The sequence below is a fragment of the Diachasmimorpha longicaudata genome, chromosome 1, assembly GCF_034640455.1.
Source record: "Diachasmimorpha longicaudata isolate KC_UGA_2023 chromosome 1, iyDiaLong2, whole genome shotgun sequence".
Taxonomy (NCBI): Eukaryota; Metazoa; Arthropoda; class Insecta; order Hymenoptera; family Braconidae; genus Diachasmimorpha; species Diachasmimorpha longicaudata.
In genome coordinates, this window is record NC_087225.1 from 5,528,528 (window position 1) to 5,543,845 (window position 15,318).

At 37.1% G+C, this 15,318-nt stretch overlaps 1 protein-coding gene and 1 long non-coding RNA gene across 4 annotated transcripts in view; one reads left to right on the top strand and one right to left on the bottom strand.

Annotated features, from left to right (window-relative positions):
- LOC135166849 (neurogenic protein mastermind) overlaps window positions 1–14,995 on the bottom strand; it is a 73,517-nt gene extending 58,522 nt beyond the window's left edge. For 2 of the 3 annotated variants that reach the window (XM_064129525.1, XM_064129506.1), the window contains exon 1: window positions 13,028–14,995. In XM_064129525.1, the coding sequence (XP_063985595.1) occupies window positions 13,028–13,498 (471 nt within the window). In that variant the 5' untranslated portion in view covers window positions 13,499–14,995. The remainder of the gene's footprint in view (window positions 1–13,027) is intronic. The other variant, XM_064129516.1, reaches the window with a different exon arrangement.
- Window positions 2,417–6,267, top strand: LOC135167142 (uncharacterized). Its single transcript, XR_010299801.1, has 2 exons — window positions 2,417–2,554; window positions 5,627–6,267. It is a non-coding gene; the product is annotated as an uncharacterized LOC135167142 (long non-coding RNA).
- Window positions 14,996–15,318: the final 323 nt, after the last annotated feature.

The window sequence follows — 15,318 nt, forward strand, 5'->3', positions numbered from 1 at the left end:
GCATTCAAGTGCCTTCATTTCTTTAATTTGCGTACATTCTTGCGATTAGATTCAACTATTCTTAGAACAGCATCATATACGATTATTCTGTCCTCTATTCATGGTGCATTGATGGAGGAATCAGGTGTGGTATCACATCGCCAAGTGTGAGTCACAGGCGCTACTATACCGTATCTTAAGGGTATCTGAGTGTTTTTTACAATTTTACACTGACGACACTATACATCGTGAAAATTCTTTGATGAATTAGCAAAATTATTTGGTCTGTGTAAATCTAATGCAAGACTGTTTTCAATCGTCAATTTAATGAATTAAGTTTTGGAAAACCAAATTATTTTCGAGTCTAGTTATTATTCTTTCAAACATTTATTCATTATAAATTAATAATTGAAATCATTTAATGCTCTGAAACCCTATTTTTTTACGATGAATTGAATATTTATGAATTTGTCTAGTAAAAAATATTTGTGTTTTTTAAATTATAATTTCTCAATTCTTTCATTAATTCTGTCAATAGTTTTTAACGGTTCAATATCGAGATTGAACTCCGGTCCTCAAAGGTGATTCAATCGGACTCAAATAAAAGATCCGACGTTTGACTTCAAGAGGAGAAAACATTTAAGGAAATTAGAAAAACCAGTAAAAGCATCAGATATCGTTCAATTTTTTCAAGAGAATGTTTTCCCGTAATGGATGTCAAAGTGTTCTATAGAAAATTCGTCCAGATTTTATCAATAGCGCAACATGGGTAATCACGTGCCTAGGAATTCCTGAGAAAATCGTTCGGCGCTAGAATTTTCCACTGCTACACTTTGAAAGATAACATATTCCCAAGAATTAAAACTTGCGTGAGGTATAGATGCACTTGTGTTTCTTCAATAAAGTATCTACAGAATATGTTCTGTGACCCAGTTGTTGATGGAAAAAACGATAATTTCAAATCCTCAACCATAAAAGAAGTGAATCCTCGTTTTTCCTCACCGCCTGTACAATAGTCAAAGAGTTTTTTTCATTTTTTGTTTCAGATATCTACAGAGAAAAAAATATTTCGTCAAAATTACGGAACTCGAATTCACTTACCGATTGCGGAAGTGACTAGGAAATTTTAACTGACTTATCGACTCCTTGTAAATAACCCTCCGGTATTAATTTCAATAAAAAAGTATGAAAAACTGAAAAATTATAGAATCTCATATCAACACAACCGATCTGTTGGATTTTGGGGATTTCCCCATATACAAAATTCACTCTTCTCAATTTTTATTACTTTAAGTGGTGATGGTTTATGGCCATATTATTTGGGGATTTCCCTTGGTTATAAAATCAAGGGAAATGCCCACAGTTTTCTTTATTAGTTTTTATTTTCCTCTGGATATTTCTAAGTGTATCTGTTGGGCAGAGGGTATAGTAAATAGTAAGAGGAAATATTCCGGGGAGGGGGTGAAAATTATATTACCCTCTTTAGGGCAAGTGGGTCTACCTTGTCTTGCCTAGTTAGTCTCTCGTAGATTTTTGTACAGTGAAGTACCTTCTGACTGTCTAGAGTTCTTTCAATTAAAGTTTTTATAAATAAAAGGTGTTATTTAATTTAATCTTAAAACCCCATAATCCAATAGGTTATGGGCCCAGTATTGTTTTCAAATATTTAGTGCGTGAATTGAAAAAACAATTTTTTGTGTTGTCTTCAAGTTTTTTTTAAAGTTCAAATTCGTGTGATAATTAAGTGGTTACAGTAAACTAACAATAACAGTGACAATGCCGCCGATAAGTCAAATGAAACGAAAAATTGATCGGTTCAATGGTGAAGGCTATAGTGTGTGGAAGCAACGAATTAGAAATTTTTTAATTGATTTGGGAATCATCAACGTAATAGATGAACCCCGTCCGGAACAAGTCGGATGCGATTGGGAAGACGCGGACAGACAAGCGAAGGACGTGATAACAAATCATCTTTCGGATACCCTCTTCGAATATGGAGAAGGACTTACTTCAAGTCAACTTTTTGTGAAACTGGACACAATGTACGAACGTAAAAGTGCTGCTACTATGATGACATTGGATAAACAACTGATCACGTTAAAAATCAAAGTGAACAGTTCATTAATTAATCACTTCACCACATTCGACGACCTGGTCAGACGCTATGTGAGAGCCGGTGGAACAATGCCCGAGATAACGAAGATAGCAAGATTATTAATGACTCTACCCAAATCTTATGAGGCAATTACGACGTCAATTGAAACTGGATTGACTGAACAATCAACGTTGGAACAAGTAAAAAAACCGACTACTTGAATATGAAACAAATATGTCAATGCAACCAAGCAAGGCACGCTGAAGGTGAAGAGCAACATCGGAATCGAAGGCGAACTTATCCAAGTTCTTTATGTACCGGAAGTACCGTACAATCTGTTATCGGTACCAAAATTGCAGGCATCAGGTTTGAAAAACGTTTTTGATGGACAGGGATTCCAAATTTACAACAACGGTAAGGTAGTTATTAGTGGTAAGAGACGAAGCAACGTAAACATCGTCAAATTCACCGTCAACACGGGTAAGTTTCTTACATGCATAGCAAAAGCAATAGATTACAATCTATGGCACCAACGTTTAGGCCATATTGACAAAAATAAATTTTTAGAATTAAAAATAAAGAAATGGTAAGCGATGTTGCTTTGTTGAACAAAATTAAGCCAAACGATACACTATGCGAAGCTTGTATAAAGAGTAAACAAGCGAAATTGCCATTCAGTAAAGAAAAGGATAAAAGTCATGTGCAACGAGCATTATTCATAATACATACGGATGTTTTCGGTCCGGTAACTCCTCTAACCGTGAAAGATCAAAGATATTTTGTAACCTTTATTGATGAATTTACTCATTATTCAGTTATCTATTTAATGCAAAATAAATCCGAAGTATTTTCTAAATTCAAAGATTATGTAGCTAAAAGTGAAAACCATTTTAATTCAAAAGTAGTTAATATCTATTGCGATAACGGTCGAGAGTATTTATCAAACGATATGAAAAATTATTGCATAGAAAAAGGAATAACATATCATTTGACAGTACCGGGAACCCCACAGTTAAACGGTGTCGCTGAGCGTATGAATCGTACAATATTAGAGAGAGCTCGCGCTATGATTATCGAGGCAAAGTTAGATAAAGTTTTCTGGGGGGATGCTGTTCTAACAGCAGTGTATTTAATAAACAAAACTTCAACAAAAGCATTAAAAATCAACAAAACACCATTTGAATTGTGGCATGGCAAGAAACCACAAATAAAATATTTGAAAGTATTTGGTTCCACGGTTCATGTTCTTATCAAAACAAATAAGAATAAATTTGATGAAAAATCATGGAAAGGAATACTAGTAGGATATGAACCAAGTGGATACAGAATATGGGATGTAGAAAATAGAAAATACATCATTGCAAGAGATGTAATTGTCGATGAATCAAACTTTCATATAAGCAGACCACGGGTGATAGAAAATGAAACTGGAGTCCCTGAGAACAGCTCAAACTCAGTATGTAAAGAATCTGAAATCACTGACAATGGGTCAAATTCAGAAATAAATGATACTAAAGTTGATAGCGAAGTATTAAATGAGAAATACAAATTTGGTAAAACTGGAGTCCCTGAGAACAGCTCAAACTCAGTATGTAAAGAATCTGAAATCACTGACAATGGGTCAAATTCAGAAATAAATGATACTGAAGTTGATAGCGAAGTATTAAATAAGAAATACAAATTTGGTAAAGCTGGAGTCCCTGACGAGACGTCAAACACAGCAAGAAAGCCAAAATGGAGGGGGTTCGGTATACCTAGCAATGAAGGTAGCCAAAGCCAAATACCTCACTGTGAAAATCATAAAATCGATGCTACAGACACATGGTCAGCATCAGGAGAAATAACACAAAGGCTGCAGAAAAAGATTCATGACAACGACTTGAAAAACTTAAGAAACAAAAATGATATTTTAAGGGAGTCCAATGATTTGAAAAAGGATGGAGCACCTCCTATTGAAAATAGTAATAATAGCAATAAAGATTATTCACAACTAAGACGTAGTAATAGAATTAGAAATATTCCAAAATTTTCTTACAGCGAAGAAAATTTACAACCTGATTATTTAATGTGCGCTCAATCAGTGGTATGTAAAATTCCCAATTCATTTCACGATATAGAAAACAGAGATGACAGAGAACTCTGGAAACATGGCATTCAAGACGAATTGAATTCTTTATTAATTAATCAAACGTGGACATTGGTTGAAAAACCGGAAGGAAAAAATATAATAGACTGTAAATGGGTATTCGCATTAAAAAAATGATGAATTTGGAAATCCGGTAAGATATAAAGCACGATTAGTAGCAAAAGGCTTCAGTCAAAAAAATATTTAGAAGATTACAATGAAACTTTTGCACCTGTCGCGAGACTTTCAAGTTTTAGATTCTTAATTGCATTCGCAAATCAATTCAATTTAATAATTCATCATATGGATGTTAAAACAGCATTTTTTAAACGGTAAATTGAAGGAAGAAATTTATATGAGAGTACCTGATGGTGTGAAAAGTAAAAATAATCAAGTATGTAGATTGAATAGATCCTTATATGGACTCAAACAGGCAGCAAGATGCTGGTTTGAAGAATTTGATATAGCAATAACGAAAAGAAAATTTAAAAGTTCTCCAGTAGATCGATGTGTTTATATACATGACAGAGGTCATGTGTTGAAAAATATTTATTTAATTTTATACGTAGATGATTTAGTTATAGCAACTGCCGATCAAGAGGCTCTGAAAGAATTGAAATCATATTTAATGAAAACTTTTCAGATGGTTGATCTGAGAGATATCAAATTATTTTTAGGAATAAAAATCAATAGGACAGAAAATACAATAACGTTAGACCAGAGTGCATATATTCAAACTATTTTAAATAAGTTCAAAATGACTGAATGCAATGCAGTAAATACGCCATTAGAAACAAAATTGAATTATGAAGCATTAAATGTAGAAGACGAGTTCAACGCACCCTGTCGAAATGCCATCGGTTGTTTAATGTATCTCATGGTTTGTACAAGACCTGACTTGAGTACGGCAATAAATCTTCTAAGCAGGTATACAAATAAAAACAATGAGGAATTATGGAAATGCCTAAAGAGAGTATTTAGATACTTAAAGGGTTCAGTAGATTTGAAATTAATTTATGAAAGAAGCACAAGTCATGATGTTTTGACAGGTTACGTTGACTCAGATTGGGGTGGAAGTGATAGTAGTGATAGAAGAAGCACTACTGGTTATCTATTCACATTATATAACAAATGCACAATATGTTGGAACACTCGTCGACAACCTTCAGTGGCTGCTTCATCCACAGAAGCTGAATACATGGCACTTTTTGAAGCAGTTAGAGAATTAATCTGGCTCAGATCATTAGCTCTGAGTATACATATTGAGATTGAAGATCCAACAATAATATATGAAGATAATAATGGCTGCATTAGTATAGCTAATAATCCAGCTAGTCACAAGCGTTCCAAACATATTGATATAAAGTATCATTTTTCAAGAGAACAAGTAGAGAAAAATATAGTAAAATTATTACATATTCCCACAGGTGAACAATTGGCTGACATACTGACAAAACCACTTCCTGCACCGAGATTCTTACAACTAAGGACTGAATTAGGGTTAAAATAATATAATAATAAATGTTCTGTAAATTGATTGGTTTGATTAGGTTTTTCTGGGTTTCCCTAATCCAATGCAGTAAATGCTGAACCATATGTATTTGCCCCAGGAAACAGTCAGAAGGCACAATAGATAAAAGATATGGAAGTTTAATATTTTGAATATTGAGTTAGAATAAGGAGGATTGAATTTTGAGGGGGTGTGTTGGATTTTGGGGATTTCCCCATATACAAAATTCACTCTTCTCAATTTTTATTACTTTAAGTGGTGATGGTTTATGGCCATATTATTTGGGGATTTCCCTTGGTTATAAAATCAAGGGAAATGCCCACAGTTTTCTTTATTAGTTTTTATTTTCCTCTGGATATTTCTAAGTGTATCTGTTGGGCAGAGGGTATAGTAAATAGTAAGAGGAAATATTCCGGGGAGGGGGTGAAAATTATATTACCCTCTTTAGGGCAAGTGGGTCTACCTTGTCTTGCCTAGTTAGTCTCTCGTAGATTTTTGTACAGTGAAGTACCTTCTGACTGTCTAGAGTTCTTTCAATTAAAGTTTTTATAAATAAAAGGTGTTATTTAATTTAATCTTAAAACCCCATAATCCAATACGATCAATAATCAATACCTTCAATGCTTTTTCCCTCCGTCTGGTTAAAAAAATCAAGAACGAAATATCCTAAACTACGTAATCCCCACACCCGCCCTACACTAATCCCAAAATATTTCATTCCCCCCAAAAAATCATTATTCTAATAATAATCGTTCCTTCCACCTCCCCATGGCGCCAGTTTCCATAAAATCATAAATAAATATAAGTAAAAAATTCCAAAAGAACGCCAAAACAAAAAATAAATGCCGAGAAAAAAAATATGAAAAAACGAAACGACGTGGTACTTCCCACCATAGAACCACAGAATTTTCCAGGCATTGGCAGTTGTCGATTGTCCATCGACGATCGGTTGACAGGAAGGAGTGTTGGGTGTCGTGTGCGTCAGGGGTTTCAGTAAAGTGCGAGCAAGTACAAGAGGCATCCTGAAGTCTCGACACACCAGCATTGCACCGCGCAGGTATAAGTTTGAGTGGCGCACGGGGCCAATGGTGATGGGATGAAGGAGCGCTGAGGGATGAGAAGGGGGAGGGCAAATGTATATACTACACATATATTCTGTGTGCAGTACGAAGAGAGAAGGTGGCGCACCACAGCAGCTATACCGAGTCTGCGCTGTCGTCCTGCAATATAACCGTTCGCTCTTTGTCCGTTCAGCTGCCTCCTGTTTCCAGTGGTTCTCAACACAACAAATCCAGCCCCAAACAAGTCTCTCTCCCTCGCTCATCACCTCCATTACTCTCTCTCCCTCTCAATACGATCAACTCATGCACATTATATCCTCCAGCATGAGCGTAGTGAGAGTCACACATGCATGGATAAGCTCCGTAGGACTATGCGTCATTTGCTCAACTCAAATCGATTGCAAATTCGATTGCAAGTGCGATTGTATCGCTCAATCAAACGGATTCATTACACTGTCCTCGGCATATATTCATGCATGATTAATAGCTCATGTATTCAGAAAATAATTTGACATATAGAGGAAAATCATAATCGAGTCAATCTAGAATTTAATCCACAAAATAGGCAAATTTTCAATGGCCTTAGTGCCACATGAGACTGCTAATTATTCCCCGGTTGACGCATTGAATCTCGAAATAGACACTTGGCCAAATATTTTGATCGCAATTCATCGGATGAATATAACTCAATCCCAGAAAAGATAATCTCCGCTCAAATTTGCTCTAGAAGAATATTGAATTTGAGCGATGGAGATCAATTAACACTGGGCAGAAAAAAATTATTCGACTTCAATAAATCATAACCTACTTTTAACCACTTCTTTCTTAAAATTCCCATTACATTACCTACTTTTAAATATTAAATCCCTTTGAATTCATTTTTTCACCAATTAGTTATTGAAATTGGAATTGATTGATTAGTTATTGGAATTGAAATTATGTTCACCGCCCATCGATCTAACGCATAAAAAGTCATTCATTTGTGAAATACATTGTCACAAAAGAGTGTAAAGTTCGTTTCCCGATTTCACTCTCGCTTGTCATCGTCCCATGACCTCCTTGTTGCCTGAGGAGAAAAGAGGGGGCGATGGAGGGGTGAAGAGAGGGGGGGGAGGGAGGACGTTGCGTTATTCACAACTCCCCGCGCCGCCTTTTTGGTGATAAAGCGCAGGACAAATGGCTCGAAAAGCCTATCCCCACTGATTAAAAAAGAAAAAAACAAAATATTTCAGTGCATTACATCTCAATTTCACCAATCTCTCCAACGGAATCGATTAGAAACGATTTCACAATTCGGTGCTCCCACCTCGTTCTCTCGTGACAACCAGTGGATTTGTAACATTTTGAATTTAAAGTATACAAGAGAAGAATGGAGGCAAATGTTTGAGAACCTCTTGGTATAGTGCAGCCAGCTGAGAGTCGGCGTACGAGTTATATGGAAAAAGGAGACTGTGTGCGAGAGAGAGAGAGAGAGAGAGAGAGAGAGAGAGAGAGAGAGAGAGAGAGAGATGAGGAGGTGGCAACAGCGCACACAACAGAGCACTCTCCATGGATAATACACGCGCATCCTGAGTGCCGTGTGTACAGTGGGTAACATGCTCTCGCCACGCACACTAGTCGTTCAACAATCGTATGATGGCCTGACGAGTGCCGCGTGCGCACGCTGCGGATCCACGCGACTTATAAATGAATGCGCAACGTGTGGTAGTGGCTTCCCCGACCCTCGACAATTCCAAAGAGAAATGTACAGGGGAATGCCGGGGGATCCCGAAGTTGCCGAATGGAAATTTCACTGATCGGAAGTTTCAATTAGACATTCGATATCAGGATCTGATGAGAATTGATTTGCATTCGTGAACTTATGAACTGACGTTTGAAATTTTTTAAATGACATTTTCCATTATTTCTTTGACATATTCTGCAGGCGGGTGATGACAAACTATGAGGGATTTTGCAATACTGTATGGTGTACGTCAGATGACTTTAATAGTTATGGAATTAAATGGTGGAGTAAAAAATAATGAGAGGAGATTTTTACAGAGTGAGACAGCTGTATCACTGGGCATTCGATGGTGTGATTAAAAAATGGTAGAATTGTGTATTGAAATTGATCAGTTTACTAAATAGAGTTGGAATAGTAATAAATTAAATTGTTTCGGTAATTTCGTTCTTTCTCTTGGTTGTAGGGATTTTTATTTCGGATAATTATTCTATATGATTCTGCGCTATTGTAATTGGAAATGTTTTGTTCAATAAGGCATAAGACTTGTGGGAGATATTTTAATTGGTACATTAGACTCAGAATTCGTGTAGCAAATATGAAATGTTTAAGACACAGGGCATAAAAGCAAATAAGAGATATTGTCCAAAAGGTAACTATTTGTTCATTTTATTTAAGTATGGTTATTTAGCGCACTTTCTCGGTTCACTAATTAACTTTTGCCATTATGATTCCACTGAAATTTCAAGAAATTTGATGAAAAAATAACCGAAAGAAGACGCATTACAGTTTTATTATATGTTGTTGTGATTGTTCGAGGAAACGTTTACTGTCTTAATTTTTCAATTTTTTGCGTATTAATGTAGCACTATTGAATTCAAAGTCGACTATAATCTTGTACTTTCCAAATTCAAAAAAGTGGTTAATTTAATCATTATATGATCATCCAGTTCACGAAATAAATTTGATGGACTATTGTTTCGATACATTTACGTGTCTAATATTGCTAACAATACGCATGATTTGGTTAACTTCCTGCGAAATATATATACCACGTTTCAATCTATGACATAGCCCATCTACTACAGCCTGGAATTTCTGTTGCAAATATGAGTATATTTATTTTATATAATTATTACATTTACTCTTGCATAAATGGCTAATAAAACAAATGCCCAATTAATACTAAAAAAATTACCAATTAGAAATTGAAAATTTATGGGAAAATCAGTAGAGGCTGTAAATTTCAGTTTAATCATTACTTAAAATATAAGAGAAATCGCGATAATTGCGGTAATATATCCTTGAATTTTCAGTGAAATCAGAAATTCTAGTTTTTTTTTTTCAATTAGTAATCAGCAGTGGCTAAGAAAATTGAAACGTATCAGGTCCATCAAATCCAACACTAATCAACGCCAATTTTTCATGACTATTTTCCAATTTCAGTCCAATTTGCGTTTTCCCTCGGTTTCAGTTTTCCCTATCCTTTTAAATTCTTCAATTGCAGAGAAATATTCAACGAAGAGTCTATTCTCAATGAAATGAGACAGACATAATTTGTCTTTTTTAGGTCTCTTCATTTGTTTTTTTTCTGTCTACAAGGGCCTCTGTTTTCTTGACACAAAAGATGCGTTTAGAGACTGTGAAAGGTTCATGGAATGCGTCATCCGGACGGAATTTAACACCCCTCTTCTTCACGTTGGACCACTCTCACTAACTAAAGGCCTAGAAGAAGTCTCGGTAGAAAGAGGGGAGAGAGTAGAGACTAACGAGATTATGGATATGAAGAAACGAATTGTGAGGAAATTGATGAAGAATTTTAGTCATCAAAGGGCAACACGTTGAGAGAAGGAAAAATTTTCGATTTTCTGGGGGAATTTTCAATACGAATTTACGAAAAAATCAACAAATACATTGATTGACACTTTCTGCGAATTTTAACAATGATCCGTTAACTTTTAACAGCTAAGTAGTCAATTTAAGCAAATAGCTGTTGAAATTCAATAGGCATTTGGCAATTCATTTTTTCAACAACTAGTTGTTAAAATTTATCAATCAATTTTCTTTATGTAGGGAACTTTGGGTTGATACAACATGTAATGGTTTAAATTCTGTAACGATCAGTTGATGTTTGGTAATGGAGTAATTGGTGAGCTCTCTTGATTAATTTGGCGATGAGTGAAAGGTGTTGGATGTGAGAGGGAATTGGTAATACTGTGAGGATTTTGTATGGATCTTTTACTGACTCGCGGAATGCCTCTGGGGAAGGCCATTATACGACGGGATGGAATTCACTCTGGTTTGACCACCCAGAAGGCCATGAAGAGTCTCCGGACATGCCACCCGCGCTAAACGAGTTGCCCATCAAATTATAGCCGCTATGGGTATTTCAGTTCGGCACCATTTCAATGGTTTATGATTCATGGGAGTGAATTATGAATGATGTTTCTTACAAGAAGCCCATTGATGTGGTACAAATAATATGTTATCGGCTTATGAATTTTTGTTATTTTCTTGGGGGATCGTAAACAGAAATTATCTGATTTTAAAATCGCACTTTGAGCTGAATGATTCAGACAAAATCACAGATGCAACGAGAGATGAGATCCATATACCATAGAATGAGGAGGGCTTCAACTGCAGTCGATTTTAAGTTGTAAATTGCCAGTGGGCGGCTGACTAATGGATTGTAATGCGAACCATCGAATAAACCTTTGCGATCATAACGCGATCGAGGGTGTGAGTGAATGTAGTCTCTTTAAAATTGACGGCTGGATGAGAGAGAAAATCTTGCAAGTTTTAACAACAACTTATTCACACGATATTTCAACGTCCTTAGTGACAGTTGGGTTAATTTTTAAAATGGGTTTGGAAATTATGATCGGTTTAGAAGTTATCCCTGAACTTGACTAAAAAATCTTGTTCTGAAATTTAATTTAAATTCACACCATTGAAATTTCACTCCAGATGACTAATTAAAAAAACATACAATATAGTGAAGAAATTATGGAGCAGAGGACTTTCTGTGTTATTAAACTTAATGAGTATTGCCACATTGTAGAAATCTGATTGACAGCTACAAGTTAATTTCTAACATTTTGACATCAATCAAGTTTCAGATGAAATTGATTGATTTTTCTATTATTTATGTCGCAAGTTGTGAAGATTTCTTATTAAAAGAATGTCGAAATTCGTGTGATGATTCGATGGTCATTGTGAAAAGCAAATATTGTATAAAACAGAATCAACTCATTGGAAATCCAGGGTAATAATTCAAAGTAATATACGCTAATTTTTCAACCTAATCTCCAATTGAAATTCTATTTCTACTGATATTTAGAAAAATTGTTAAAATTTTTACATAACGAATTCTATTAAAATTCTCCATGAATTAATTAAGCTTGTCAAGAACTCTCTCGTGGTTTCTCTCGGACATTTCAACAATTTTTACTTAAAATTTAAAGTTATATTTCCCATCCACGCGACACGCGAAATGTGAAAGGAATGTCCATATTTTTGTTTCATGTTTCTTCCCGCGATGATAGAAGACAAATTCCTAGGAAAAAAAAATTTCCACAAACATGAGAATAAAATTGCAGTAAAAAAGGTGTTGAACCGTATACCGTGAAGAAAGTGTCAATCGTGATGGTAGAAGCGACCGGACTGGAATCTGGATCATGGCACAAAACTCGAGAGTTTCTAACGTGGAAAATCAACAATTCTCACGATACTTTCCATCGATTATGACTGAACGTGAAACTCATCCTACATTATGTGTAAATATTTTTAAACCTATACAGCAAGCTGAGAAAAAAAATTGACTACCGATAACATTTGAATTTCAAATTTTTGTCCCTTCGTCTAGTAGTCATCAAACCAATAGTCCAAAGATTTATATCTATGTAACCCCAGAGTGTCCAGAAAAACTTGAAAGACAAGGAAAAATGGACAGAAGGTTAAAATTCAACCGATTTTTTTCTCCGATGTCTTTGAACGACAAAGTCTCTCAAAAAACGATTGAAGGAGCTTACTCTCTCAGGTAGGTATATGAGTTCTTATATGCAGCTCCAGGCAGGTTTCACATGACACCGGTAGAAAGAAAAATGAAAGATTTTGCGGGCACAGGGAGGAGCGAAGAAGACCAAAAGAGACTAGAAAGAGACAAAAAAAGAGCGATCGGTCTACTGAACTTGTTCTTTCTTCCACAAGAGTATATTTACAAAGGCTGGAGCGGGAATGGAGAACCCTCTGTGCTTCATCAACACACGATCGTGGCGTATGTCCTGAGATTTCCAAGAAAAACACACTCTTCCATGAGCCTCCGAGGAGGAGGTTATAGTTAAGTGGCTTACGAATACTCTCACGTACGAGCTCTACTGCTCTCATAATATTTCGAATAAAACACAAGAAATATTATATACAATAACCCCAAGCTCTCGAGATTTGTCGCGATAACTCGGTATGCTCGTAATAAGGAGAAGTATCAGAGAAGAATAAAGAAATGGAAGGGAAAAAAAAAAGAGGATAAATAACTCACCACGTGAACGCTGGATAGGCCAACCGCCTCATTCTGCTTCTTATCAGCTTTCTTCGCTTGTCTCTTGGCCTTGTTGTCAAAAAATCTCTGCTTGAGAAGAAGTGTCCCCTGGGACTCTTGTTCACACAAACCGTTGAAGCTCTGCTCAAACCTGGGAGTTACATTGGTCTGATGTCTCCTATACTCATCCATTCTTCGTCTCAATCGATCAACAGCCAATTGTTTTTTCGGGGTGATAATTTCACCCATATTCGGTGCTTGACCCATTTGTTGCTGTATGTGCTGCAACTGTTGTTGACTCGCCAATGACAATTGACCTGTTGAATTCAATTGTTCCAATCCTGTGTGCACTGGTGATTGACTAGTGACACGACGCTGTTGTCCACCGAGACAAATATTTTGGGCACTACCCGTGCCTGTGCCGGGGGGGCCTTGCGAGGGCTGATGGGGCAGGAGCCCCCCGGCCTCCATACAGCCCCCTAAATCCACTGCAGCGTAAGCCAGCGCAGTGAAAACACCTCAATTGTTTTATCTTTCAAAATTTCAATAATTAATCACTATAGCCTATCTATGTTGCTCGTCGATTGAATATTTTCTTCTTCTTCTTCGTCGTTACCCGATCTCTCGAGCATCCTCTCACACGCTGTTACAATCAACTTCCTGTCGACTGACATTTGTCGTTGCATTCATAAACCCATGACATTTCATTCACTAGTCAAATGGAACACAACTACGTATGATATTTTTGTATCACCCGCCAAGTGGTAACATCACATTGACAGTACGCTTGCGCAAATTCATCCAAGCCTTCACTCACTTGTTAACTATGATTTTGTTGTTGTTACAACATTACTGTCGATTATTTTCCTGTCAATTTATTGTCTCTGCCTCACCGTCTGAGTTCATTTTGTCAAGCTCCAATGGTAACGTCTGGATTGCTGATATCACGTGAGATAATAAAATAACAATGAATTGTTTACGTCAGTCGGATTTTATCCACGCGACAGTTAAAGCCGATGGTACGGGGCACGAGTGCAGCGCTAGACTAAGTTCTCGTCTCTCGATAAGAGTGGCCCATAGCTGTGGCGCGGGTCGAGAAGAAGAGGAGTGGGGCATGGAGAGAGAGACCCCCGGTCTCAGGCCTTTCGCCGCTTTAATCCCGTCAAATGGATTGAAATATTTGAATAATCAATCGTCACTCATCCAGATCATTCCTTATAAATAAATACTAGTCGCTGATAATTACCGTGGGGGAGATTTTATACGGCGGTAGCTTCCCTCCCCCTCTCACTTGACGGATTATTTTCACCAGAATGCTCGGTACACAGTGGGTGCAGCGTCGAATTGGAGTGTACGCTGAACGTCACAACAGGTAGTTGTACGCGAGAGCAGCGTGCCGCCACGCTCGCGTCCGAGAAAGAGGGACAATGGGAATTCGACAAACGGGACACTATGCAAGTTAAAGGGAGACAGATTGTCAGGGGAAAGGGGACTGAGGACTATTACCAGGAGAAGCCTCTCAGGCTAATGGCTATGTGCAGGCAGGAGAGATTGCTGAGGAATTTATCTGTACTGATGAAAAAGACTATTAACTAATGAATTGAAAATGAAAAATGAATTGTTAATAAATTTATGCTTCGAATTCACACACTTCATTACACTCACTGACACTGGGAATCACTGTACATCAGTACTGAATCACTCTTAGTTGGCAATTTCACACTTGTCAGAGAATTTGCACCAACTTCGTGGCTATTGTTTCTATTTCACCAAACAATATTACATAACCTCACTTACGATACCGTCGCGGTAACAACAATGCATTGAACACGTGATTGCGAGGGAAAGTTTTGTGTTTGTGGTGCGAGGGAATTGACAATTGCAGGAAGAGTTTGGGAAATTTCTATTGGCCATCTCGAACGCACGGGGTCATTAACAGAACTGCGCGTGGGTTACCGATATACACTTTTGAGAGGGGGGGAGAGAGGGAGGAGGGGGGGGGGGACTGTGTGTCGTTCGAGACAGTTCGAAAAACGGTGAACCATAATAATGGCCAACTGACGCCTGAGCATTCTGCTTCGTGATTGGTAAACTGTTGTGGCTAGGGACGCCCATTCCACGGTTCAGTGGAAATTGTGAGGTAGGCGCCATCTTACAGGGGCGGTGGTAACTACAGCGCAGTGGGTATGGGGAATTGCGGGAGTTTGGAGGATTTTTAAAATTATCGTTCTCAGTGGGTTTAATGGTAAGATAATTACGAGCAATCAGGAACAAAATGTCAATGTTTTGAA